The sequence below is a fragment of the Oryctolagus cuniculus genome, chromosome 7 (genome assembly GCF_051225735.1).
Source record: "Oryctolagus cuniculus isolate XC-2025 breed Fujian yellow rabbit chromosome 7, ASM5122573v1, whole genome shotgun sequence".
Taxonomy (NCBI): Eukaryota; Metazoa; Chordata; class Mammalia; order Lagomorpha; family Leporidae; genus Oryctolagus; species Oryctolagus cuniculus.
The window spans coordinates 151426001-151453082 of NC_142873.1; the positions used below are offsets into that span (position 1 = coordinate 151426001).

The 27082-nt window shown below is 56.3% G+C and overlaps 1 protein-coding gene across 2 annotated transcripts; it reads right to left on the bottom strand.

Moving 5' to 3' along the window:
* Nucleotides 1–374: 374 nt before the first annotated feature.
* On the bottom strand, nt 375–26569 carry PLA2G5 (phospholipase A2 group V). 2 transcript variants are annotated; one of them, XM_051856756.3, is made up of 5 exons: nt 26315–26569; nt 14498–14547; nt 12537–12681; nt 2525–2631; nt 375–1889 (listed from the first exon to the last, which is right to left on the bottom strand). In XM_051856756.3, exons 2-5 carry the CDS (start codon nt 14535–14537, stop codon nt 1765–1767), a joined length of 417 nt encoding a protein of 138 aa, XP_051712716.1. In that variant the 5' UTR covers nt 14538–14547; nt 26315–26569; the 3' UTR covers nt 375–1764. The 2 variants fall into 2 exon arrangements, with proteins under 2 accessions (XP_051712716.1, XP_069933132.1); XM_070077031.2 differs by lacking the exon at nt 26315–26569 and adding an exon at nt 18251–18335.
* Between the last annotated feature and the right edge of the window lie 513 nt (nt 26570–27082).

The window sequence follows — 27082 nt, forward strand, 5'->3', positions numbered from 1 at the left end:
AGAAGGGCTCCACAGCCCCCTCCTGCAAAAGGAGCCAGCGAGACCACCCCACTTGCCCCTTGACCCCTATGGGGAGAGAGAGAAGCCCACCACCCAGAATGCTGAGATAGGAGAGAAATGGCTTTGGAACAAAGCTTCTCATTTGCCCCACCTACCCATGCGAAGTGATCTGGGGGACGGCTTTGATCTTAAAAATTGCCTGAGCAAGTCTGGTATCAGAGCCCCACTTCTGCTGCACAGGCGGACACAGATTCTAAAGCTGCACCGGACACCTCTGAAACACCAGGGCTTTCAAGGCCATCTCAGTCTCATCGCTGGAGGCTTTTAAATACAGCCCCCATGTTCTTTAGAAATTGAATTATATGTCTGCAGTCTTTTTCCATTTTTTGAAAGATTTATTTATTGGAAAGTTAGAGCCAGAAAGATAGAGAGAGAGAGGTCTTTCATCCACTGGTTCACTCCCTAGAAGGCTGCAACGGCCAGCGCTGAGCAAGGCTGAAGCCAGGAGCCAGGAGTTTCATCCGGGTCTCCCCTGTGGGTGGCAGGGGCCCAAGCACTTGGTCCATCTTCCATTGCTTTTCTCAGATCTTTAGCAGGGAGCTGGATCGGAAGTGGGGCAGCCAGGACACGAACCAGTGCCCATGTGGGATGTCAGTGTAGCAGGTGGTGGCTTTACCTGCTACACCACAATGCCGGTCCTACAGGGCCCATGTGTCACGGGGAAAGTCTGGGGTCTGCGGGGTGCAGGAGGTGGGGGGCCTCTGCTGGGGGGGACTCTCCACCATTTGGGACTCCTTCTTCTTCCTGCAGCCTTGGTATCGGATGCCCCTTTACAAATGGTAGATGAGCTGTGTCTGTTAATGTCCTTACTTGGTAAAGATAAACCCTGTCGCAGAATCCTATTTTTTTTTTAAATTCCTGCTCAATGCCATGCCAGAAGCTCTGCACCCCCCGGGTGGGCCTGAGGTGGGGTTCAGGAGTTTGATCTCGTGTTACCAGGAACATGATAAATTCTGCTGTCAAGCAACCGAACTTCACCCGAGAGGTTTGGGAACGGCCCCAAGGCCGTTCGCCCAGCAGGGGAAGTCAGAGCTGGGGTTCAAGTGCCACCCTCTCTGTGTGAGAGCTGCGGCCACCAGGGTCACCCACGCATGGAGGACGTGGCCAGGGCTGCAGAGGACCCTGGTGGCAGGGCGGTGAGCCCAAGAGGAAGCCACGTGGAGGACCTGGGGGTATCTGCCACCACCTCCGACTCGGTCGCTGCAGGCCATGTTGGGCTCCTGCCCCGGCAGCACAGGGGATGCTGGCAGCACAGGACAGTGCCTGTGTGGATTCCGCCAGCCACGGCAGTGAACTTCATCCAGCCTCTGTCTGGCAGGTGTCTGCAGCCACAGTTGCTTCTTCTTCTGGAAAACTCCTCTGGGGAAGGGGTCGAGGTGGGTGCAGGCCAAGCCTGTGGTCCGTCCAAGCCTGTGGTCCGTCCCAGGACAGACCCTGCAGGTAGGTGGGAGATGGCTGCCGGTGGGAGTGGAGTGCACCCAGACCCAGAGGTTCCAAGTTCAAGTCCAGGGACCAGAGTCACTCCTGAGGGGCCCTGGGGTGGGGATGCTGGGTGGAGCGTGGCCCTGGGGCTCCTCCAAGCCCAGGATATCCACGAAGAAAGCTTGAGGGCACAGCCACGGGAGCCGGCCGTGAGAACCCCGGGGGCAGCCAGGCGGTGGGCAGGGTGGAGGTGGCGGCCTGGCCGGGGCTGGTGGAGATCAGCTAGGTGCAAAAGAAATTGGGGTAGTAGCGGTAGTGAGGGTTGTAGCTCCAGAGGTTTCTCTTCAGGCAGTAGACGAACTTGCGGTCGCAGGTGCACAGTAGCATCTGGCACAATGACCCCAGCTCTGCAAAAGGGGACCCCAGCACAGGGTGAGAACAAGATGAGGCCGCACCGACTGGCACTCCCTTCTAGCCTAAGCAGGCTCCCCAGGCCGCTGCCTGCTCCAGGGAGCTCTCTGTCTAATGAGGGAGGCATGGCTGCCAAGCTAGGGAAACACATAGTCTGATGGGAGAGGCACTGCTGCTGCCCAGGGTGAGGTTTCAGTCCAGGGACACACAGCTCCTGCATTTGGGGAAGTCCCAGTCTGATGGAAAAACACATCCTCTCCCCTTTGGTGGGGTACCCAGCCTGATGGTGGAGACAGCGTCTGGGCTGTGGGACTCCTAGCGGAGACACCATCCCCAGGCTTGGAGCTCAGCTCAGCCCTGGCAAGCTTTGGGCTTCAGGGCCCTTTTATGTAAAGCGGGGGCGGGGGCGGGGAATGAAACTGACTCCAGGATGTGCTGGGGAAGAGCAAGTGAGAGAACCCAGCAAACGTGGCCCCGTGGCAATGGCGGGTGGCAGAGGCTGCACCACCCCTGGCAGCAGGAGTGCTGGCCCTCATCCCCGGCTCTGCCCCTCCACACATGGGCTGGCTGTTACCCAGAGCAGCTGGGATCCCGCTCTGCCAGTGGGCTGGGCGGGAAGGCAGGGGCTTACCGCAGGTGACCAGGCCCCGGGCAAAGCGGTACTTGTAGGACTGCGTCCGGATGTTGCAGGCTCTCTCCTCCAGCCGCCCGTAGCACTTGTCATGCACCCAGCAGCACCTGGCGACACAGGAGACTCAGATCCTGAGGAGGGAGGACACCCCCGCCCGCCTCGTCCCTGTGAAAGTCACCGACACCGAGATGAAAGCCTTCTTGTCGGACCCGCTCAAAATGAGAGCTGGGGTGTTACAGAGACGGAGGGCTCACGCCTGCCTGTCTGGGATAGCGACGCCCTAAAACCCCGCAAGAAATTCCATGCGCCCGTGCTTTGCACGCCTGGCACAGAGCACGCACAGCTTTCTGGAACAAGGTGTATCTTTAGCAGTCTTTATCCCACACCTGACTCGGAGGACACTCCCAGTACAGAGCACCTGCCCTGCGATGGCACCCACATCAGTGAGCTGACGCCAACCCCTGCCCTGGCTCTCCAGGGATCCCCAAGTAGGGATGCAACCCTTCTCCCTGTTTGGCTGATACAGACCTCCTGCCCTTTTCCTCAGCCTCCCAGTGCCCCACAGTTAACTGTAGCACACGGATTCCCTCTGCGGGGCCGGTACTCTCAGAAAGATCGCCCTGCTTATTATTGAGGCTGATGGGGCGGGGTGCAGGAGCGGCCCGAGGCGAGCCCACCTTCAGAGAGAACTCGGCCCTGCCCTCCCGGCGTGCACCCCCGCCCCGCACAGAGGCTCCCAGCTGACTTCATCTGGGAGCTGGTTTAGCTGAAGTCACCTTCCATGGGAGGGGTCTTCAAAATGCATATTGTGAAAAAACTGTGTGCAATTCAAGCCTTATTTTTATGCCAAAATAAACTCACCTTTAAATTCTACGTTTCCTGGAACTTGCTGCAGTGCCCTCGCACCCCTCTGGGGACCATAAAGGCCTCGTGGTTCCCGGCCAAGCCCTTTCTGATGAGAGGACAAGAACTCTGCCTCTCACCCAGCTTCCCTCTGTCCATGCGACTTGGTGGATTTCAACTGTTGTGTGTTCAGGCTCTTTATAAAGAGGATTTATGTATTTATTTGAAATGCAGAGTGATAGAGAAAGAGGGACACACACACACACACACACAGATCTAGCCTCAATGGCCAGGCAGAAGCCAGGAGCCTGAACTCCACGCAGGTCTCCCACACGGGTGGCAGGGGCCCAAGTTCTTGGGCCACCACCTGCAGCCTTCCCAGGTATGTTCAAAGGGAGCAGCAGAGCAGCCGGGACTTGAACCCGTGCTCCAAGGTGCGATGTCAGTGTCGCAGGCAGCAGCTTACCCCCCTGCACAGCGACGCCAGCCCCATGCACATGTCTCGAAATTCAAAGGATTGCCAAGGCAGTGCGGACCGTGGGGACTCGAGCCGGCTCTTCGTCAGACATCTGGGGGATCGTCTGAACTCCGAGTGTTTGTTCATGGCAGCACCAATTTAAAAGCCCACGACTATGAGGTCAAACAATCGGAACGAGACACGTTTCTCAGTTGGCATCCTGGAGCTTTAAAATGCATTCAGGATTCAAAAAAAAAAAAAAAAAAAAAAAAGCCTCACTGCAAAATACCCACCTCCAGGCAAAAAAAAATCCCTGCTTTCCCCCCTTCCACCCGGGGACTCCCCCGCCCCCACCATGAGCCTTCTCTAAGCTGAACTTGGTAACTTTCCCAAAACTGCTCCCGGGCTAACCCGATTCCTCCGTCCACAGAGGCCAGCTCAGCTCTCCGCAGGAGACCTCTCCGGAAATTCCAGGGGGAGAAAGCGAAAGTTAAAATGCGCTGGTCTAGACTATCGGCTGTCAAGTAGAAACACTCAGAAGGCAGCACAGGCAGGGGTGAAGTTGTTCTGTAAAAGACCCCGTCCTCTCACCGTCTCTGTCTCTCTCACACAAATTTCTTTCTGAAAGAGACAGACACCGTCTTCAAGGAAACCGAGAAACCATTGCACACGTTGTGAAAATGACTCCGCCCACCGCCATCCGTTCACAGTGGAGCGCTCCGTGTGCAGTCCAGGGGGCACCCCCGCCATGGACCTGCCTCCCCGGGGGTCTCACTCCCACAGGCGGCTTTCCACCCCACGGACAGCGCTCCCCTCCCCCGGTCCTGGAGCTTAGGTTCGATTTAATTCTCTGACCCAGCCGGGACCCTCAAAAGGCAGACAGTCCACGTAGGAACCTGAGACCTGACACAAGTGGCAGAAACGCTGAAAATCCCTTTCCCCAAACTGGCACCCCCAGATCTCCACCTGTAACACCCAATGGAAAGAAAAGGACTTTTCCTTGAAAACGCCTGACAAAAATCGACTTCTACTTGTTGCATGTCCATGTATGCGTGCAGTATACACCCAGGCCTCCTGTGGATTTCTTTTCTTTTCTTTTTTTTTTCTTTTTTCTTTTTCTTTTTCTTTTTTTTTTTTTTTTTTAACAGGCAGAGTGGACAGTGAGAGAGAGACAGAGAGAAAGGTCTTCCTTCCATTGGTTCACCCTCCAATGGCGCTGTGGCTGGCGCACCGCGCTGATCCGATGGCAGGAGCCAGGTGCTTCTCCTGGTCTCCCATGGGGTGCAGGGCCCAAGCACTTGGGCCATCCTCCACTGCACTCCCTGGCCACAGCAGAGAGCTGGCCTGGAAGAGGGGCAACCAGGACAGAATCTGGCGCCCCGACCAGGACTAGAACCCGGTGTGCCGGCACCACAGGCGGAGGATTAGCCTAGTGAGCCGCAGCACCGGCCTCCTGTGGATTTCTAAGAGGTCTGTTTTTCATTGGCTTGGAGATAAATGGGCGCTTAGAACCTGCCAAAAATACACTGGACTTAGCCCAAACACCTTCCGGTTCATACAACGTAAAGAAACCTTTGATGTAAATTTCTTGGTAAAAGGAAAGTGAAGATGCTTTCTGATTGCTAGTCTGAAGTTCCGCCCGGCTTTGCCAGGGCGATATTTGTCTCCGCGAGATGTTTCACGTTCTCACCGTTTGACACAAAGGTCATGCAACTATAAACTCAGGGGCCAGCATCGTGGCACAGCTGGTTAAGCCATAGCCTGTTACCTGTATCAGAACAACAGCTAGAGTCCTGGCTGCTCCGTGTCCAATCCAGCTCCCTGCTAATGCACCCGGAAACGCAGCAGGTGCTGGCCCAGGGGCTTGTGCCTCTGACACCCACATGGGAGACCCTGGAAAAGCTCCTGGCTTCTGGCTTTGGATTGGCCCAGCTCCAGCCATTGTAGCCATTTGGGGGAGTGAACCAGCGGATGGAAGATCTCTCTCTCTCTCTGCCTTTCCTCTCTCTGTGTAGCTCTGACTTTCAAATAAATAAATAAATCTTAAAAAAATAAAACCTTAATTACAAGCAGCCTTGATGTTTAACTCTGAAGTCTGACGATTTTTTGAAATTTTCAACTATCTTATGCAGCTTTTTCTTATTTTACAGTTTTCATTTAGTTTTTCTTTAATTATTATTTGAAAGGCAAAAAGATAGGAAAGAGAGAGAGAGAGAGGGAGAGAGAGAGAGATTGGGAGAGAGATCTTCCATCTGTTGGCTCACTTCCCAAACGCCTGCAACGGCTTGCCCTGGGCCACGCTGAAGCTGGGAGCTGGGAGGGCGAGCCTGGGCTTCCAGGTGGTGGCAGGGACCCAGGGATGGCGCCATCAACAGCTCCGTGCGGGCTGTGCATTGCCAGGAAGCTAGAACTGGAAACAGAGCCGGGACTCAAAGTCAGCACCCCCACAAGCGCCGCAGGTGCCCCCAGCTGTGCCGCACGCCTGCCCCCTCCCCACATCTAACTTCCTAACCCGAGTGCTGACTCTGTCCGTTTCTCAGTCGACTCCTGCGGGTTTTCTTTCTCCCCAGCTCTGACCTGCCTTCGCGGCCTGACACTGATTCCTCGATTCTTGTCCTTCCTGGGTGTGTGTGAGTTGCTCCGAGTAACCAGACAATTGTGTGTGCTGCTTCCAGCAGCGTGCGTTCCCCCGATGGAGGGCCTGGTCTTCGTGTCCACTTCATCTATAGCACAGTGTGCGCTCATAACCACCCTCCCAGCCCCTGGTAAACTCAAGTCCCTTCGCTCGGGTTGACTTCCAGGTTATCCTAATGGGCTTCCTGTAAGGAGAGACAATTGCGTCATCAGGGTGGTTTCTTGATCTTTTGGAAACAGGCCTCAGAAAACAAAGATCTGTGCTTCATCAAGTCAGCGTCAGCATTTCACATCGCCTTTATGCAGGCCTTGAGTGCTTGGTAAAACCGAAACTTGGAAACGTGCACGTGGTTTCTGTTTTGTTTCTCCTTTAGTTTTTGCATCCATTGGCTATCGAAGCCTTTTAGGGCTCACTCTGCCAACGAGTGACTACTGTTTCGTGCTGGTCAGAGATCCTGTTTGGGTCAAGCAGGCTTCCTCGGGCTCCAGGTTCTGCATTAAATCTTTCTGACTCAGAATTAGCCTGGAGTGGTTTTTTTTTTAAAAGATTTATCTATTTATTTGAAAGTCAGAGTTACACAGAGAGGAGAGGCAGAGAGAGAGAAAGAGGTCTTCCATCCGATGGTTCACTCCCAGATGGCTGCAATGGCCGGGACTAGAACCGGCACCCATATGGGATGCTGGCGGGCGCTTCAAGCCAGGGCGTTAACCCGATGAGCCACAGCGCCGGCCCCAGCCTGGAGTTCTTCCAGTCGGGCCCTTTCTAAGAGAAACCCAGAGGATGGAGCTTTCAGAGTGCAGGGATGACAAACGGGCTCAGCTTCCCTGATGTGTTGGAATACAATGAAGTGATGGCAAATCTTTAAGCTGTATTCTGGAGCGGTTGTTGACTTGGATGTTCTAGAGATTACGTGAACTTCGTAAGTCTGATCGTCCCAGGATGAAGCTGTCAGTTACAACTCTTATTTTCAAAGAAAGCAACTGAATTTTGTGGTCAGTTGCTAAACTCTTTTCAGAATTTTCACCACAAGGGGGCAGTGTGGCGAAGCGGGGTTAGCTGCCACCTGCGATGCCGGCATCCCATGTGGGTGCAGGTTCCTGGCCAGGCTGTTCCACTTCCCATCCAGCTCCCTGCTAATGCGCCTGGGAAAGCAGCAGAAGATGGTCCAAGTGCTTGGGCCCCTGCACCCATGTGGGAGACCCAGATAAAGCTCCTGGTACTTGGGTTAGGGCTACGCCAAGCCCTGGCTGTTGCTCGTCCTTAAACATTCTTGTCTCGGAGGTTCCAAGAAGCCTCGATCCCAAACCATCTGTAGCCGACGGCAATTTGGCAAAGCGCACTTCTGTGAACAAAGTGAAGATGCTTGCTTTCTTCCTCCTTCTCAATTACTCCAAATTAAAACAAATCTCTCTGTTGTTTGGTCTGTCTAATGGCACTATGGTTGCTTGCATAGGTCCAGTAACAATCTGCTTGCTTTATAACAGGAAACAACTGGAAACGCTGGCTGGAAATAGGAGGCTGTATTGTAAAATGTACATAAAACACCTGGCTTCCAGTAAGGGAATAGAAGTTGTTGATTCCTGGCAGGCCCAGGACTTCAGGCAGTTAAATGCTACAGGTAAAACTGAAGTCTGCCTGGCTTTGGCTTTCTAGTCTGGGGAAGATTCTACATCTGAAATCATTATATGGAAAATCACTTTTCCTTGTATGTAAACAAAGTCATTTTCTAAACAAATTTATTTATTCATCTCTGATTATGTTTGTTTAAAATATAAAAATATTAGGTATCTAAAGAAACACCATGCCTGAGGGCAGCATTGTGGTGCGGTGGGTTAAGTTGCTGTCTGCGATGCCAGCATCCCAACAGAGCACCAGTGAGCCCCAGCTGCTCCACTTCCGATCCAGCTCCCTGCTAGTGTGCCTGGGAGAGCAGGGGAAGACAGCCCACAGATGTGGGCCCCTGCCAGCCACATGGGAGACCCAGATAGAGCTCCAGGCTTCTCGCTTAGACCTGACCTATCCCCAGCCATTGTGGCCATTTGGGGGAATGAGCCAGCAGATGGAAGACCTCTCTGTATCACTTTGCCTTTCAAATAAATAAATAATTTTTAAACCTGCCTCCCCCCAACTATACTAATCTTGCCATTAGATTGTAGCTCTGGTCATTGTTTTTGAGGGTATTTTTTAAAATTTTTATTTGACAGGCAGTTAGACAGTGAGAGAGAGACAGAGAGAAAGGTCTTCCTTCCATTGGTTCACCCCTCAAATGGCCACCACGGCCAGAGCTTCACTTATCCTAGCCAGGAGCCAGGTGCTTCCTCCTGGTCTCCCATGCAGGTGCAAGGCCCAAGCACTTGGGCCGTCCTCCACTACCTTCCTGGGCCACAGCAGAGAGCTGGACTGGAAGAGGAGCAACCGGGACTAGAACCTGCGCCTCAACCGGGACTAGAACCTGGCGCCCATATGGGATGCCGGTGCCGCAGGTGGAGGATTAACCAAGCGAGCCACAGCACCGGCCCCGAGAGTATTTTTTATTATTATCGATCTGTAGATTGTACTGAATTCTAAATTCTCCCAGTTTTCTCTAATATCTGGCTATAACTTTGCAACTAAGGACAGGAACCGCTCTGTTCTTACAACCCTACAAGCCAAAACAGGATAGAATAATGTAAATTTCCAAGGAGAAGTCTCACGTCTGATTCGCTGGCCACAACAACCCTCTGGTGCTACAACCAGAGACGTTTGAACTACAAACCAGGATGGAGAGTTGACTCAGAACTAGACTCCAAATCATAATAAACTCGTAAGTCTTTAGCTTTCTTCGTTTATTCCTGCCTTTCTTACATGACAGGATGATGGGATTGTTAAAATTTCATTAGTCCACCTAGTGGGCGGATTCGGCAACACCTCCATGTAAATCTTCAGGAAAAATGGCTGCAACAGGTCTCACCTCGTTCCTCCTGATCATTGGATGGATTCAGTCGGTTACCTGCAAGCCTGGGTCATGGCTCAGAACCATCAGGCAGATACTGAGGCTGTTGTTAATGCCACTTTCTTATTATTTCCTTTTAAAATTGTATGTGCTGTCTGAAGTCTCTGTGGAGGTATAAATCCTCGCAAAAGCCCCCTGGCCCAGCACTCCGAGATGACAGCCAGTGCCTACAGAACAGCTCAGCAGGTCAGGCTGAGCGACGACCCGGGGAGACTCAGGCTGACAGCTCAGCTCCGGCTTCCTGGATGTTCAAGTGGGGTTAGGGGGCTCTCGACATTGACTTCCATCCGTGAATCTCTTTTCCCCTGACGGGGGCCATGACCGACCACCAGGACAGGTCCATCCCAGCACTGGGGGACACTTGAACCCTGGCCATAAGGTCACTGATCAGGGGCCCTTTTGGAGAAAGGTCATGATCAAAGGAGGGAGATGTGAAAGATGCTGACACGGGATGAAATCCTTCTTGTTAGACCCAGACCAATGAGAACTAGGAGGAAGCAAAGGGGTGCGGCCATGCCTACTTGCCTAAGTGCTTTCTCCAGGACCGTCTGAAGTCCACGGAAACTCCACGCACCCGTGCTTTGTGCACAGACTCCCGCCACCAACCTGCCACATTGCTTCACCCTGCAACAGTGCATGGAAGGCACAGACGGGGCCATAGGAACCAGACCTCACCAAGGAGCCGAAGCCACTCCAGCCCCCAGTCTCTGTGACCAATAACTTTGCATCCAAGCAGCAGTTCATATAAACAATTTCCTTCTTCATTTTTGGCTGATAAAAACATATTTGCCCCAACTTCCTTGGATGCACCCATGGTTTACTGTGATACATGTATTCCTATTGCCATGTACCGCCCGTCCCAGATAAATAGCATTATTCTTTGGAAAACCTCTCTCTCTCTCTCTCTCTTCTCTCTCTCTCTCTCTCTCTCTCCCTGTTATGTAGGTTGACATCCCTAACAGGAGTCACAATTCAAACATGGCGCTTCAGCAAAGGCCCCCTGTGGCTGTGACCTGGCTGAGAAGGAGCCTGGCTCTGGGTGGCACCAGGGCATCTCAGACCCACTCTCTCCACCCGGCTCAGGATCTAATTGCTTTCCAGCCTCCCTAACAACAGGTGCGGCCCCAGGACTAGGTTCCGGCCAGGGGGCTACACACCGCGCCCATGCCTCCCACGAGAACCTCCTGCAGTGCCCTCCACGTTCTCTCCTTCCCTATCTCCTGGTTGAAAGGTGATGTCCTGGGAGAGGACCCTGAAGCCAAAGGAGACGGCAGTGCCGCAAGGCGGGCAGTGCCACAGTCCCTAAATCAACATCTGAAGCGCCTTAAACTCCTCTCTGAGCCAAAAATGAACTTCTGTTAGCCAGATTGCATTACCAATTGTTTTTCAATTTACTGAAAAATTGAGGTGGTACAGATTCTTAACGTCTCATATTGGTATGGTACATTTACTGCCATTAATGAGCCCAAATGGGCATATTACTAATCAAGCATCTAATTATTAGTCAATTGCCTATTTGATGGTGCAGCGATATGATTTCATTCATTGTAAGCCTAGATTCCTTAGTCGCCACCTCATGTCCTATTTCTGCTCCAGGGGCCCACCTGTGACACACGTTACACCTAGCCGCCCTGTCTCTGGAGGTTCCTCTAGGTTGTGACAATTTATCCCTTGTCTCTGATGACCTTGGCAGTCTTGAGGGACGCCTGCTATTGGGATTTGTCTGATTTCTTGTTTCCTGTTAAGACCAGGGATGTGGTGATTTTTGTTGTTGTTGTTCAGGATGTTCTATTCTAGCTCCTGGGAGCCCTCAGCTGGCTCCTGTGCCCCTTGGACACAGCCCTGGCGAGGCGGGATCCTGTGTCATGGGTTTGTTGGAGCACTTCGTTCGTTGTCGGCAATACAGCAGCTCTTCTGTCAGTCTGTGTACGCCCTACCTTATTCCTAGAATTGGCCATTTCTTCGAAGGAGCCCCGGATCCGGCCCCTGAAGGATGGTGTTAGCAAGCAGCCCCAGGCAGCACCTGTACTGGTGGCTACTGCGACGCTGTGCAGTTTTGCCACTTCCCCTGACGGAGCACAGCATGATACGTTTTTATGCTGACTCAGGTACAGACACCTACGTGTCAGTGAAGGCTCTTCAGGGAGTTCATGCAAAATGCATATTACGAAAAACCTATGCACTGATTTTTTAAAAAACTTACACCGAAATAAACTTCCCTTGCAACCCTGCTTTTCCAAAACCTCCTGGCAGTACCTGCGGATGCATATTTCCCTCTGTAGCCATCTGCAGCTGTATGAAGCTAGACAGGAGTTCACACGGCTGTCTCCAGCTGCTTTCCACGCCCACATGGCTCCTCCTTGCTCCCCGCACACCACCCTCTGGATGATTTCTAAACTCCCACGCCAACAGCGAGATGCTGGGCCCAGCCACCTGCCTTCTGTTTGCTCGGCTGCCCCTTCCGCCCCACGTGCCTCGCAGTAGCAGAATCGCTGACCCAGCGATAAGACCTCCCGTATCACCTGCTCATCTAGAACATTGGCTCCTCCCAGGCAGAAGGTGGAGTCTTCTCTGAAAGCCTTCTCAAAACTGCCTCAGCTGACCAGAAAAATACAATATTCTTTATCCCGCAGCTTTGGGACACTCGCTTTAACACCCAAGAGTCGCCATGCTGTGAGGTGTCCAAACAACCCTGCGGAGGCCCAAGCGAGAGGGACCGAGGCCCGCAGCCCCCAGCTCCGCTGAGCTCCCTGCCGGCAGCCAGGGGCAACGTACCAGGCCCAGGGGTGAGCCCTGTGGACAGTGCAGCATCCGGCCCCAGGGCGGCTGAAGCTGGGCAGAGCAGAGCCAAGCCACCCCGGCAGACCCTGCCCCGTCGAATGTCTTGGTCCCTCAGGATTTTACACCGGGACGTCTGTCACACTAGGTGACACGTAAGCCACCGCCAGCATCTCGGGCTGTCTGGGAGTTATCTGATGATGCTGGCATCTCTGAGACTTGGCGCTCAGCGCTCATCTTGCAGCACTGCCATTGGGCTCCAGTGAGATGACGTGAGTGCAGAGGCGGGGTCTACCCAGGAGCTCACCAATCAGTGCCATCCATGGGGGTGCCTCGGCCGCCCCAGCCACAGTAGCAGCCGTAGAAGCCGTAGTTGGTCAGGGCGTTCTTTCCAGTCACCTTCTCGATCATGGACTTCAGGTCTAACAAGCTCCCTGGCACGGCAGGCACACCTGAAAAACAGTCCGTGTCCCCAGGTGACCCTGGGAAGCCCGCTCCGGGTCTTCTTCCCAGTACCACCTGTCCTTTCCCCAACCCTGGGGGGTGGGAGTGGGGGGAACAAAGGGAGGGCAGGCAGGAGGGTGGAAGTGGTTGAGTTTGGACATGGAAAATGGGCAGACTAGGGTTCAAATCCTGGTTCTACCTCTAATTAGAATCTGATGTTGGGTGCCGGCACCGTGGCTCACTTGGTTAATCCTGCGGCACCGGCATCCCATATGGCCACTGGGTTCTAGTCCCAGTTGCTCCTCTTCCAGTCCAGCTCTCTACAGTGGCCCGGGAGGGCAGTGGAGGATGGCTCAAGTGCTTGGGCCCTGCACCCGCATGGGAGACCAGGAGGAAGCACCTGGCTCCTGGCTTCAGATTGGCGTAGTTCCGTCTGTGGCAGTCATTTGGGGGGTGAACCAACGGAAGGAAGAGCTTTCTCTCTGTCTCTCTCTCTCACTGTCTAACTCTATCTGTCAAATAAATAAATAAATAAATAATCTGATGTTGAACAGGCAAGGGACCATTACAGAGCCTCGGTCTCCTCATCCAGAAAATGGGCGTCTATAATCAGCGCCTACCTCTCAGCGGTGTCAGGAGGGTTAAAATAAGAGAAAGTGCGTGAATTTCAAGCACAGAGTAAGTGACTGAGCAGTAGTCGGTGTCATTCAAAGGATCTCTGCAAGAAGCAGGCAGAGAGGAACTTCCCGTCTCTCTGGCATTAACACCCTTCCCCCTGCCACCCTCACAGGCACAGACTCTTATTCGTAAGGCATAGAATCTCCAAGCAGGATGGGGCCCTTAGCCGCCCCCATAGAGAGGCTGTTGTGACTCAGCGGCGTTAGCCGTGGCTTGTGATGCAAGCATCCGGTACCACAGTGACGGTTTGAGTCCCGAAGGCTCGGCTTCCAGTTCTGCTTCCTGCTAATGTGCCCAGAAGGCAGCAGTACCTGGGTCCCTGCCACCCACATAGCAGACTGGGCTGGAGTCCCTGGCCCCTGGCTTAGGCCTGGTCCCGCAGCCCTGGCCGTTGTGACCATTTGGGGAATGAAACAACAGATGGCAGATCTCTCTCTTCTCTTTCAAATAAATAAATAAATAAATCCTAACTGTACAATAAATAAATCCCACCTTACAAAGTGGGAGACCGAGGCCGGGAGGGAGAGTGCCCTGTTCAGGGATTCAGAGTGGGTCTCAGGCTCTCCTGCCCCAGGCTCTCCTGCCCTGGGGGCTTCTGGCTCCTCCTTGGCTCTCCCCAGATGGCACGGGGTAGACAGCCTGGCAAGGGTTGAGTCCTGGGTTACAGGGCTGGAGGGACAGGGACTGGTCAGCTCTGGTCACCACCCAGGTGGCAGGCAGCCCCGCATGGGATATGCGGAAGACCCAGGCAGGCCTGGGTGGAGAATGGCCCGGGGATCACGGGCTGGAGCCCTTGGAGAAGGGGCGTGGTCTCTATTTTGCTCTCCCTGTTCTGTTCTGGCCTCCTCTTGCTTGCGTACTGGGAAGCAAATATGCCACGCGTGCCCCACGTCTGCAACCTGGGCCTGCTGACGTTTGTCTCCGAGGACCCTGCCTCAGGCCTCCCCAGCCGTGGTACCGTCCCACGGAACACGGGAGACCAGGAGGCTCAGAGACCCCGCGGCTCCTGCTGACATCCGCGTCCACGCGGTGAGTGCGGAGCTGAGATGCAAAAGCCGTCTCTCTGTGGTCTCCAAGACCCTTCCCCTTCTCTGTCTCATGCCCACGGGTGGAAGGTCACTCAGAGGCCACGGGGCCAGCACTTACCACAAGCCAGGAACCACGCCAGCGTGAGGAGGCCCTTCATCTCTGGGGTTCTGGAAAAGAAAACACATCCATGACACGACTGTCCTCCTGCCCCCCACCTGGCTCCCACCAGGCGCTCCCCACCCACCGCTGGGGTCTGGGCCTGCTGGAGCCTCTGTGTTGAGACTTAAAGAAGTCTAAGAGTGGGGACGGGAGCCCTGGGGAGTGACCAGGGTTGGAGGAATCCATCATGGGAGAGGCCCCACGACGTGAGGCTGTGGACACACACAGACAGGTCCCAGCCCTTGCCACGTGATGCCCTGAGCCACATCAGGGCTCTGTCGGCAAGAAGGCTGTCACGAGACGCAGCCCCTTGAAGTACACCTCTTTTCCCCAAAATGTCGGGCAGCAGCTTGGTGTTTAGGCACAGCAGGTTAAGCCACTATCTGTGATGCCAGCATCACACATGAGCGCCGGTTCTAATCCCGGCTGCTCCATTTTCTATCCAGCTCCTTGCGAATGTGCCTGGGAAAGCAGAAGAAGATGGTCCAAGTGCTTGGGTCCCTGCACCTGTGTGGGAGACCTGGAAGAAGCTCCTGGCTCCTGGCCTTGGATCGGCCCAGCTCCGGCCAGTGTGGCCATTTGCAGAGTGCACCAATGATGAAGGATGTTTCTCTCCGTCTCTCCCCCTCTCTCTGCCATTCTGCATTTATAAATTTGTATATAAAGTTTCCCAGCTTCAGGTCTTTAGTCATAGGAAGGAGAAACAAACCAAGCACCAGGTGACCCTAACTGGAAAAGATGAGACAGAAAGCTCCAGGTGGTGACCAAATGGGGTCCCTGGAGGCAGAAGGGGCACTGGAGGAAGGCTTTGTGGGGACACTGTCCCCCCCAGAGCTGGGGGAGGACGAATGCCTGGACACACCCGCCCCTGCACAGGAAGGGCTGAAAGCACCCAGGGACACGGGCCGTCTCCAGAGGAGCTGTGCAGGTGCGGGTCGAAGGCAGGGTCTGACGCACCTGGACCCAGCCATTGACCCAGCCCAGAGCCCATCCTGGCCAGAGAGAGCACGGGTGGGGGCAGGGAGGGAGCAGGTGCAGCTCTGTCTTAGGTTCCCGTATCTCACGGTGCTGCCAGCACCTGCTTTTGAGACATCACCTCTGCTGGTTCTTTGGGGGCAGAAGCTGGGCAGATTCACCCCCTCATCTCCACGCTGCTGCAGGGGGGTCAGGAAGGGCGCACCAGCACCCCCGAGGGGTCAGTGGCTTCTAGGGCCTCCCTGGGGCTTCTTGGGGCCCCAAGCACTTTGTTTCCTTTAGTTTTTTTTTTTTTCTTAAAATAACACTATATATGTATGTACATATGAAATTATGCTCGACATTTACACTGGCCAGAAGACACACACACACGCACACACACACATACATGCACAAAACCCAGGCTGGGTTAATTATTATATATCCATTATTCTATTAATTTTTTTCTTCCTGATGTTGAAAGACTTTAAAATCAAGACACTTCCCTGGACCTACGCACTGTGCCTACTTAGAAGATACACTGACCCTGGGTGCTCCCAAAGGCTCTGCAGAGTCATTGTACCCATTTTACGAAGGGGAAAACCGAGGCTCAGAGAGCTCAGTGAGTTTGTCAGAAGTCACACAGCTGGTAAGAAGTGGAGGAAGGGAGCTGGCGCTGTGACCTAAAGGTAAAGCTACCGCCTGCAGTCCCGGCATCCCATATGGACACCAGTTCGAGTCCCAGTTGCCCCACTTTTGATCCAGCTCTCTGCTTTGGCCTGGGAAAACAGTAAAAGATGGCCCAAGTCCTTGGGCCTCTGCACCTGCATAGGAGACCTGGAAGAAGCTCCTGGCTCCTGGCTTCGGATCGGCGCAGCTCCTGCCACTGTAGCCATCTGGGGAGTGAACCAGTGGATGGAAGACCTCTCTCTCTCCCCATCCCCCCTCTGCCTCTTTGTAACTCTGCCCTTCAAATAAATAAATAAATAATCTTTAAAAATTAAAAAAAAAGTGGAGGCAGGATTCACACCTAGGCCTTGAGGGCCTCCCTGGCCCCAAGCCCCCCACCCCCCAGGGGCGAGGACTTTGACCCTAGGGTGCTGTGTCCCTTCCACGGCTCCACCTCATAACATTTCCATCCCAAGAATCCGTCTTTGGCAAACGCCCTCATCCCTTGAGTCCAAGGCCAATCATTGGAAGAAATGCCACGCCTGCTCCTACCGCGGCCTCCCTGTTTCCTGCCCTCCCTCCCAGGACCCCACAGGCCCGGCTCCTCCACGGCTGCCCAGCTGACAACACCCCTGCAGTGCCCTGCTGCACCAAGTCCCCAAGCAGAGGGGTCATGGGTGCCAGTGTGCAGCCGCCCGCCTTGTACCTCCCAAGGCCTGGCCTCCTAACACAGACCTCGGACTCCTGGGACGCCCTGGCTGCTGGGCTGGCCTCTGTCCACAGCCCTTCAAGCTCTGCGGACATTCCCAAGGGTTCTGTCCACCCCTGCTCTGCGTGCCAAGGGCTCCAAACAGCCAGGGCAAAGGCCTTGGGCTCTACTCTTCCAGGCCACCCCTTCCCTATGGTCCCTGACCACTCGGTGGGCAGTTCCATGGTGCTGTGATCGTCCACTGTCCCTGTAAGCCCACAAGGACCTTGGAGGTGCACACGGATCAGTGTGCTGGCCGGGGATCTGCCCTCCGAAGCCGTGGTTGGCTGAATGAACTTTGGTTTTAGGGACACGAAGAGCGAGGCTCAGGCAGTCCCGGTTAGTCGGGGAAACCGACTGTGACCTTGACTGAATCCGCTCCTTGGCCTCTGGGCAGCCCCCGGGCACTGCACCTGCTCTCTCCTGTCTGTGTCTTGTTGATGCTTTGACATCCTGAGGGGCCTGCTGTCCTGGGAGACTCTGCCCTTCTTACCCTGTCCCCCAGGGCTGGCGAATTCCACCCCGGCCCCTCCAGAGAGCAGGCCCTTCCTGTGCAAACCACCCAGCCCCCTCTTTGCCCTAACACACCCCAAGCCACTGTTTCCCCTGCCCTCCATCGTGGGCCAGGCAGCAGCCAGCATCCACCTGCCCTGCCCTGCCGTGTGGACCACAGCCAAGGCCCCACACTGTACTTTCCTCCTGCCTCCAGGCCAGCCCTGGCCCGTGCCCGCACGCCCGTGGCCTGCACGCCAGTTCCGTCTCCTGGGAACCCTGAGTAATGAACTCTCTTTCAAACGGCAGCGATTTCCCGATCCAATGCCCCCGCCCGCCCCTCCCCCATACATCCGGGTGCAGTTTAGAACACCTGGGCCTGCCCCTGCCCGTGTGAGGGAGCAGCAGGAGGCTCCTGCAAAGGAGTCTGGGAGAGAAAAGCCCACGTGTCCCGGGGAGGTGGCCTGGAGTCGGCACTGCCCCAGGGAAGGATGTGGCCAGGGCTGTTTTTATCCGGCCACCACAAAGAGCCGCGTGCTCAGCCACAGGTCATTTCCAAGGGAGCGGTGGCTGTAGCAATGGGCGGCGGCAGACGGACGGATGGCAGCACAGGACCTGGAGGCCGGGGAGCCACCGATCACCCGCGGGATAGCTCCCTGCGTGGCCACTGGCAGGGAGGATCAGCAGGCCCCACGCCCCTCTGCACGGAAGGCAGCGCTGAGACCCCCTGCAGACTGCGAGGGAGGTGGGGCCTCTCCACGCCTGGTCCCTGCACCAAGTGGGCCAGGGTCTCCCCTCGCAGCTGCCCACCCCCCGGGTCAGGCAGCCCCCAGAGACAGAGCCCTCACCAGTGAGACCGTCCGTGACCCTCAGGCTGGAGAAGAGGCTGCAGCTGGGCCCGGCTGTTTTTAAGGGCCTCTCTGGCTGCCTCCCATATTCCTGCCTGGGCCTGCTCCCAGATTCCCCTCTCCCCCACCCCCACCCCCAAGACCCTCGGGGACTTTTCCATCTTGTGTTCATGAGTAGCTACTTCCTGCGCAGGTCACAGCCTGGGTGACTCTCAAAGATGCGGAGGAGGGTCTGGCTGGGCTACCCACTGTCGGAGACTCTCCTCCACCAGGAACGGAGCCCTGCACCCCCCTGTGGGGGAACAGCCTCCCTCCCTCCCTCCCACCTCAGCAGGTCCCCAGCCCTTGGCAAGCGTCCTGGTTCTGCCAGCCCCTGGCTCCTGTTTCATCCTGTCTCGCTCAGCCTGAGCCAGGAACAGCCTGGGGAGCCAGGCAGCACTACCCCTGCCCGGACCGAAGCATTGCCCCAGCCCTGGTCCTGTTGTTCCCAGGCTGGGGCAACTCGGGAGCCCATGAAAAGCCCACCCTGGAAACGCTTCGAAATGCTGCCTCCCCGGGTCCAGCAGGCACTGGCCTTCTGTCATCTGAGTCCCCATCAAACTCCTGCATTTTTTCCCTCAGGCACACGGGTAGAGAAGCAGTCACATCGTCGCTGTGTGACCCCAAGAAAGTTACTACACTTCTCTGTTTCTTTGCAGGAAACATGAAACTAATCACTCCCCAGCCCCAGAGGCTCCTGGTGAGGAATCCACCATGTGAAAATATCCACAATTATTATGCGTGAATCAAAACTTCGGCTTAAGGAAATGGAAATGCTGGCTACTGTGAACATTAAACGTTATATATGCATCATGAAGGATCACACGTTAGCCCATAAAAACACAGCAATAAATAAGGGGGCGGGGTCAAGCATTTGGTGCAGTGGTCGGGTCGCGGCCCGGGACACCCACAGCACACAGTGCAGTGCCTGGTTTGGGTCCCAGCTGCTCTGCTTCCAATCCAGCTTCCTGTCAATGAGCAGCCAGGAGGCAGCAGGTGTTGGCTCAAGTACTTGGGCCCCTGCCACCCATGTGGGAGCCCCGAATTGAGTTCCCATCTCCTGGTGCTGGCCTGGCCCAGTCCTGGCTGCTGTGGACATTTGGGGAGTAAACCAACAGAAGGAGGATCTCCTCTCTCTCTCTCTCTCTCTCTCTTGTTCTCGGTGTCTCTAAAATAAAACAAAAATCAAATATTTCTCAAAGGTATATAAAATACCGTCAACAGGGCTCTGGGTCGCATGGGCGTCGACACAGGCTTCCGCACTCCTGGCCGTGTCGCCCCAGTGTGACCAGGAGTGCACCTGCCTAGGATTTAGTGAACTTTTCCGTTTGTGGCACCCAGAGCGGCGACAGGCAGAAGCATGCTGGTGAGTAAGTGGCAGCTGGCTTTCTAGAATGTTTTCTCAGGACCTGGGGAGCGCCTCTTGTTCTCCATTGGCCGCTTCTGTCCTGCCCCAGGCCCGCCTCCATCGGGACCCCTGCCCCTACTGTCTGCGAGGCCAGGGGATGGGAGCCCCTTCCTCCCCCTCCGCTGACTTGCTTTTCTCTCCCTGGCACTGGGGAACTCCCGTGAGCTACAGAAGAGTCTTTACTGAGTGTGCACTCAGGCAGGCACTGCTGGACCGAGCAGCCCTGCCCGCTGGGACAGAGAACAGCAGACGCGTGCCCTGGGCTCAGTCACTCCTCCTCCTCCTCCTCCTCCTCCACCTCCTCGCCGCCCCAGTGCTAAACCAAACTAAACCGGGCCAAAGCAAAGAACCCGCCCTCCCTGGCCTCTGATGACCTCGCTCTGCTTTCGTTTTCCTCTAAAAGCCGGATTTCTAGGCAGAGGCCTCCTCCTTTCAGAGCTCCCCCCCTTGGCCGTACCAGGTCAAGGTCACAGTGTAATGTGTGGCTGCCCTCCCCACTCCCCCTCCCCTGCCTCCTAGATGCAGGTGTGCGCCCAGGGGCCTGCCCTCGCCTCACCGTCCCCCATCCCCCGCTCCAGGTGCACCCATCTGGCTTCCGGGATTTCCATCCTATTTCTGTGCAGGCATTGAGCAGGTGCCCCGGGCTGACCCGTGTTTGGCTCTGGCTTTGACTTTCCAAGTATCACTCAGTAAAGGGACAACTGAACACGCGAGTGAGGAGAAGGCTCAGGCCAGGTACAAACTCCTGAGCTTCAAGTTGGCCCTGCATTCGGCTGGGTCCCGCCTCGGGCTCCCCGTGTCCCCTGGGCAGGCTGTTGAACCTCTGCGAGTCAGATAGGACCTGCTGGAGCCAGCCTCGCTCAGCAATCGGGATCAGTCCGGGAGCTGCACGAAGGTGTCTGGGGTCCATTTTCTCCCCAGAATGGGAAATTACTGTCAGCCGCCTCGCAGATGTGGCCCAAACTCACCAGGCAAACAGGATGGTGTGGAGGAGCCCGCTCACAGGGAAGATTAGAGTGCAGAGAAGGAAGGAGGAAGGTAGCTTCGTACATTAGGTGCAAGACTGCGCTCTCCGCAGTACTCAGCCGTAGTACTCAGGACACAGGGAGGGACCTGGGTGCTGGGTGTAAAGTACTTGTGGGACTGCTCTGGGTGCACCTGCTCGTTGGACACCCGGTATGACAAGGCACACAGTGAGGATTCACCTCCATGCATTTCCGGAGTCTGAGTCCGTCTCTCGTGCGGACAGGTGAGGCTATTCCCCGCCAGGTGAGCCAGCGAGGGGCCCAGCACCGCCAGGGGCCCAGCCACCCAGCAGAGGCTGCTGCATGGCAGCCGTTCTAAGTAGTCTGACCGCTGTGTCTTCGAAGTGAACTCTGAAGGTAGGCTCGCTGCCTGCTCTGCCTCCGGGAGCCTGGCACTGGGCACAGAGCAAGTGCTCAGGGTTTGCTGAGTGACTGCCTGACTCCCCCAGCCCTAGTGCCACTTGCACCCCCATAGCCCCAGCTTATCCTTGAAAGATTAGGCACACACACGTGTGTACACACACATGTACACAAACACACGGAATACATGTGTACACACACATGAGATGGAACTGGAAAGTTAGCTTATTTGGGGGCTAAAATTTCTTTGGAATCCATGGCCAAAGAGGCCTTGTAATATGCACTTCGAGGAAAGCACCTATTATGACAAGCATGGATTTCAGGATGATTTTTTGCACCAAAATAGACGCATCTTCTCATTTCCTTGTTCCGCAAACTTTCTGAAGCACCCTCATGGTTGCACCTGCCATACAACCCAGCTTGGAGACCCTGGGAACCTCAGAACCAAAGCTGCTGTCCCCTCCCGGTTCCCCAGTCCCCATCCCTGGTGATGTTCAGCCACTGGGCTGAGCAGATCCGCAGTCACTTCAGCCCCACCACCAGGAGACTGCAGAGGGCAGAGTTCTCGGATTCCGCTCTGCTCCCAGCACCCAGAGCACCCAGACAGGTGCTCGAGAAATCAAAATTCCCACCCACCCGCTGCTCCCGGCATCTGCTGGGTCTCCCAAGACCAGGCTCGTCCCAGGGCTGAAGTCCGCCAAGGGCAGCCACAGAAACCTGGACACACGCTCGCCCCCGGGAACCTGAGCTGAAACGTCCTGGCCCCGCCAAATGCTTTACTGCCCTCCTGGACGTTGGCATGGATGACAGGATTGCCGGCCCTCACTGGCAGCACCAAGTCTATATTGAGTCTTCCTCCTCCAGAAAGTCTTCCGAGATTCCTCCTTCTGCAGGGAGCTTGTCTGAAGTCATGACTCCTTGCACACACTGTCCATCTAGCACTTCCTGCCTCCATGGCCCCACTGCCCCACAGCCCGTGTTGTGGAACCACCTAGTTAGCTGTGTGACCTCAGACGAATAATGGGTTCATGATTTCAGCTGCCTTGAGCCTGCATTCTGAGTTGATCCACAGCAGATGCTGGGCACATAGTGAGGTCAGGGGAGACACGCCCCCATGTGACTTATGAGGAATTCAGGAATGATGGGGAAGATTGAGCAAAGAGATACAGCGGGGTCGGCCAGAAAGAGGGCGGGGTGTCAGGCAGAGGCATCTGGGCTTTGGTCCCAATTGCATTCTGGAAAGATCTCAATCAACAGCAAGATGACCCAAGTTCAGTATGAAGATGGCAAACAGGCCCTGGCCTGAGAACCCCGCCCCCAACCCACCCACAGCGGACATGCACAGGACAGGATGGGAAACATAGCCCAGCCAGTCTGTGTGGCCCCAAACCCGACACCAGGCACAGCACGGACGCAGTGGCTGTCTTTGGCCAAGATGGCAGGAAGTGGGAGCTCCCAGGAAAGTGCGCCCGGAGCCTGGGCCTGGCCTGCCCCTGCACCCACTGGGAGCAGACTTCCGGAAGCCTGGGAGGTGCCTGGGTCCCAGCACACAGGCTGACGGGCACCAGGGCTGCCCCGTGGTTGGACGGAGACTCAGGAGCACCCCAACTCTCTCCTGGCCTCTGGAGGGCCCTTGGGGAGAGAGGAGCCACAGATCACAGAGTGGACAGCAGGACTGGCGCTGGCAGGAGCGGGATTCGGGCTCCCGCTGAGACAGGCGTCTCTACCAGCTCCTGTGTCCTGGGAGCAGAGCGGGCTGTCCGGGCTGTGAGGGTCCCACCCCTGGGAGGTGCTTTGTCCTGACCAGTTTTCAGAAGAAAGGTTGCGTGGGAGGCGGGGCCTGAGTGGCTGGGACACGCCCCCCTGGAATTCTCAGGAGAGGAACTTCCTTCCTTGCCCGGGCACAGAGAGGCTAGCGGGAACACACAGCGGCGGCTGTGTCGGTTACGGGTTTTTAAATGACAGTTCACCAAGATCTTAGCACAGAAGAAAAATGGCGAGCCCTTCTGCTGTCCTGTGGCATGGAGGGAGCCGATGGGTATTCTGCGCTCCCTGTCCAACAGGTGCACCTCCACTGGAGTCGTGCGCAGGGGTGCTGCCGAAAGCAACGCCTTTTGTGAGAGATACGGACCGGGTGGGCTCAGGTGTCCACCAACCAGCCACCCTGTGGCGGGTCGTGCCCTCAGACTGACTGCCCTTAGACACCCCAGTCCTCTACGTAGAGCTGGGTGCTTCTGCAATTACTCCCCGCCCCCACATACCCAGCAAGTCCTCATTCTCCCGACTCCTTGTCCTCAGATCTCAGCTTCAGTGACACTTCTCCCAGGAGGCCTTCCCTGACTACCTACCCAAGCTCACCCTGGTTTTTTTCGTTCCGATCCCTTAATTCCTTGTACTCCTTGTTAAGGCTTACATCTCCCTCCGCTAGACCATAACACCCAAGGGCGGGAGACCCCTCCGTCTTATTCTTCATGCTCACCTCAGCAGCCAGCACACCGTCCATACAGGGTTGGCGGCTGGAACCTATCTGTGGGGTAAGAGAATGGAAGAAGGAAGCAAGGACATCCGGAGGGAGCGGCAGCCCCGCCCAGGTGTCGGCTCGCTGTTGGGGTCCGCACCAGCAGGCATCGTGGCACAGCAGGTTACGCCGGTGCTCGCAAGGCCAGCACCCCATATTTTAGCTGAGGTTCAAGCCCCTGCTGTTCAAGTGCAAATCCAGCTCTCGGCTAACGCACCAGGGAAAGCAGCAGAAGATGGCCGACGTCCTTGACCCTTGCTACCTCCATGGGAGACCTGGACGGAGTTCCAGGTTCCAGGTTTTGGCCTGGCACAGCCCTGGCCGTTGCGGCCATTTGCGAAGTGAATCAGCAAGTGGAAACTCTCTCTCTCTCTCTGCCTTTCAAATAAATAAAATAAATATATATAAAAAAAAAAAACAGCAAAAAAAGATGCACACAGCTGGTCCTGGCTGGTGGCAGCCGACAGCCGTACGTCGCTGGCAGCTCTCGGTCACCAGTGGTTGGTTCCCTGTCCACATCTCCCCAGCGCTTTGGCTGACAATGAAACCCAGACACTGATCTGGGGGCCGGCACAGGCTTTGTTTCACCTTTGAGCACCGTAATCGGTCACACTGTTCACACCCCAGGGCTCTGCTGACCGGCTGCCCTGCCTGCCTGGAGTTCTGCCGTCCGCTCCGCCTAGAACGTTCTCCACTGTCCTTCTGCCCGATCAAAGCTTTTCCAAGCAGTAGCGCCCCCTCGTCTTTGGAGGCAGGAGGAGCCCTGGAGCCTCCTGTGGTCTGACTCAGCGCTCGCCGAGGCGCCCGCAGCTGGAATGCCCGGCTTGTCCCAGTTCTTGAGCAAATCCTACACAGCAAACAAAGGCAAGCCAAATCCCCCGGTCCCTGCACTTCACAGTTTGTAATCCAGCTGTGTCTGGGAGGAAGGGCAAACGGGAACAGTGTCTGGAGTGTCGTTTGCACCCAGAACAGCCTTGAAACGTCTCCCTTGGACCTAAGGGGAGGGGGGAGTGTCATCTCTTCCCAGATGCCCTCCCTGATACTCCCTGCAGCATCCACGGTTTTCTCCTCTTCTCCTGCCTCAACTCTCCTGACCCCCGCGACAGCACAAAGCACCCCCATGACAGCTGAATCAGAGGCGCCTGTTGCCCCGCCGCCCTCCCCAGCCTCACCACAGTCTGGGAAAGAAGGCTGACGCTAGCACCCAGGCTCTCTCTTCCTCCCCCCTTCCCTTTCTCCTCCTCCTCCTCCCTTTCCTCTCGCCCCGCTCAGCCCTGTGTTCCTACTGCTCCCTGGGCACCCTTTTCCACCAAGCTCCTCCTCACCCTTGCAGACACGGCATGCCTCTTACCCCGCAGCCACCCAGAGCGGCCCTGCTACTTGCCCAGCCCCGTTCTGGACACGGGGGATACAGCAGGGCACGGGGCGGGCAGAACTCTGCCCTCGGGTGACCTCCGTGCGAGCCCACCCTGAAATCCTCGGACGGTCTCTTTGGAGTAGACGTCTCGCTGCTAGGAGCAGCTCGAGGGTGGATTTTCATAAGGACTCAGCTTAGCCGTAGTCCAGCCATGATGGCAGAGCCTGGTCCCCGGCTGCAGAGGGGCCTCCGTGTGCAGCGGGGCTGGGGAGGGAGCTAAGGGGGAAAACTACGATGCAGGTTAGTAGTTGAGCTTGCTGACGGGTCTTGTCCTTTGCCTTTTTTTAGTTACCAACTCCCCCAACTGTATCTATAACCAGTAACCACAGGACCCCTGTCTGTGCCACATCCGTCTGAACCAAGAGCTGTCAGAAGCACTCTCCCAGACATCGCCGTCACCACACGTCCCCTCCCTGTGCTGCCCTAACCCCAGCCTCCCCCACTCTCCTCCCATCTGCCCAGCAACAGGCCTGGGTGCCCATCCCACCTCTGACACCATCCATCCGGGCTCAGATTATAACCCCCAACTTTCTCAACCAATGAGAAGCAGGGAAAAGGGGTCTTTGCGTGGCAGGGATAAGAGGAGCCGAGAGCCTGAGACCGCCGGACGCTCACCGGGAGAAACCGGGAGAAATAAACGCCTTGCTTTCTGCTTCCGTCGTGTCTCTGAGTCCAGTCTTTGGTGGGCAGGTAGTCTCAGGAGGGCTCATCTCCCACAATCCCTGAACCCTTTGAAGACGCCTGTACTTAGCACAGGGCTAAACTGCCTTCCCGAGAGGGGGGTCCCGGGGAGAGGAGGGAGGAGACTGCCGGAGAGAGCGCCCGGGGCGGGGGTGGGGACATCACCATAAAAGCACGGGTACCCCATCTTACCCATGTCTGGCACACAGCAGGTGCCCACAGAGCTTCAGGGAGGCTGAATGGATGTTGATGACGCCTTTTCCCGAAAGGGAAAATTTGCTTGTGGTTTGGGTTAAAGAGAAATCCAGACGAGCCCTCCAGATGAAGGGCAACAGAAATGAAGGTCTGATCTTCCCCGTCGCAACCCTGCCCTGCGTTTGCACCACGCTTTAGGGGCGCTCTCCCAAGTGGCCCTCGTCTTCCCTTTACCTGTGGCCCGGCTCCTTTAGAGTCACAGCAGCTTACAGGGTTGGCCCCTGGCAGCCCTGGGGAGACCCCGTGACAGGTGCCCCGCCCGGCCGCCCCTCCTACGGCCCCTCTGGGGCACAGCAGAGTCCACCTGCTCCCTCCTCTCCCTGTCCAGCTGATTTGTGCAGCCCCCATGCCAGTAACTGACCTCTTTGGCCTGGCTCAGCTCCTGCTCCCCAGGCCTGCCCCCACGAGCAGCCACGTTGGCAGAACCTGGTGCCCGGGCCCTGCTGGCTCCCTGCCTCCCGCCAGCCTGCAGGCCCCCAGGGAGCAGCCCAGGGTCGCTCTTCCAGCTGTGACTGGCAGCCAGCTATGCAGACAGGCGTGGAGGAGGTGAGGAGAAACGTCTGCAGGGACCCAGCCAGCGCACAGCCCTTTGCACATGCAGACGCGGAGCGGGCTCTGCTGCCCCAGGGGCCTGGGCGGTCACCCAGAGCATTCCAGCGTGGGAGGCTGGAAGTCCACAATTATCCAGGTCACGGCCTGAGCCACTGCACGGGCTTTGTAATCCCTTCAGCCCCGGGCACCTCACCCCGGCCCTGGGCTCAGAGCGTTCTTGGGGATCTGCCTGCCCGCTAAGCACCTTGACCGTGAGAGTGCCAGGGCCTGCTCGGTTGTGGCTGGCAGAGGAGGACGACACGCCCCGGGGCCCAGGTGGAGGAAACCAGACGAGGGGAACTCGCTCAGATGGGAGTTAGCGGAGTCACCACCAGGGAGGCCAAGGCGTTTCTGGAAGCGAGTTCTGAGAGAGGGGAACCAGTGGCCGGGATGCACTGGTGTCATTCATTCCAAAATCATTTCCTGAGCACCAGCTGCGTGAGACACATGGAGCAAGGTGCTTGCCCCTGAGGGGTTTCACGGTGGGGATTGCTCCCGGGTGTGCCACCGAAGCCACTGTGGGAATGCGGGGAGCAGA

Excerpts from the sequence above, each read along its gene's own strand:
- PLA2G5 (XM_051856756.3), bottom strand. The coding sequence starts at position 14,537 with ATGAAGGGCCTCCTCACGCTGGCGTGGTTCCTGGCTTGTG. Across the intron at positions 12,682-14,497 it reads GGCGTGGTTCCTGGCTTGTG|GTGTGCCTGCCGTGCCAGGG; the intron begins GTAAGTGCTGGC and ends ACTGTTTTTCAG. Across the intron at positions 2,632-12,536 it reads CCCATGGATGGCACTGATTG|GTGCTGCTGGGTGCATGACA; the intron begins GTGAGCTCCTGG and ends CTGTGTCGCCAG.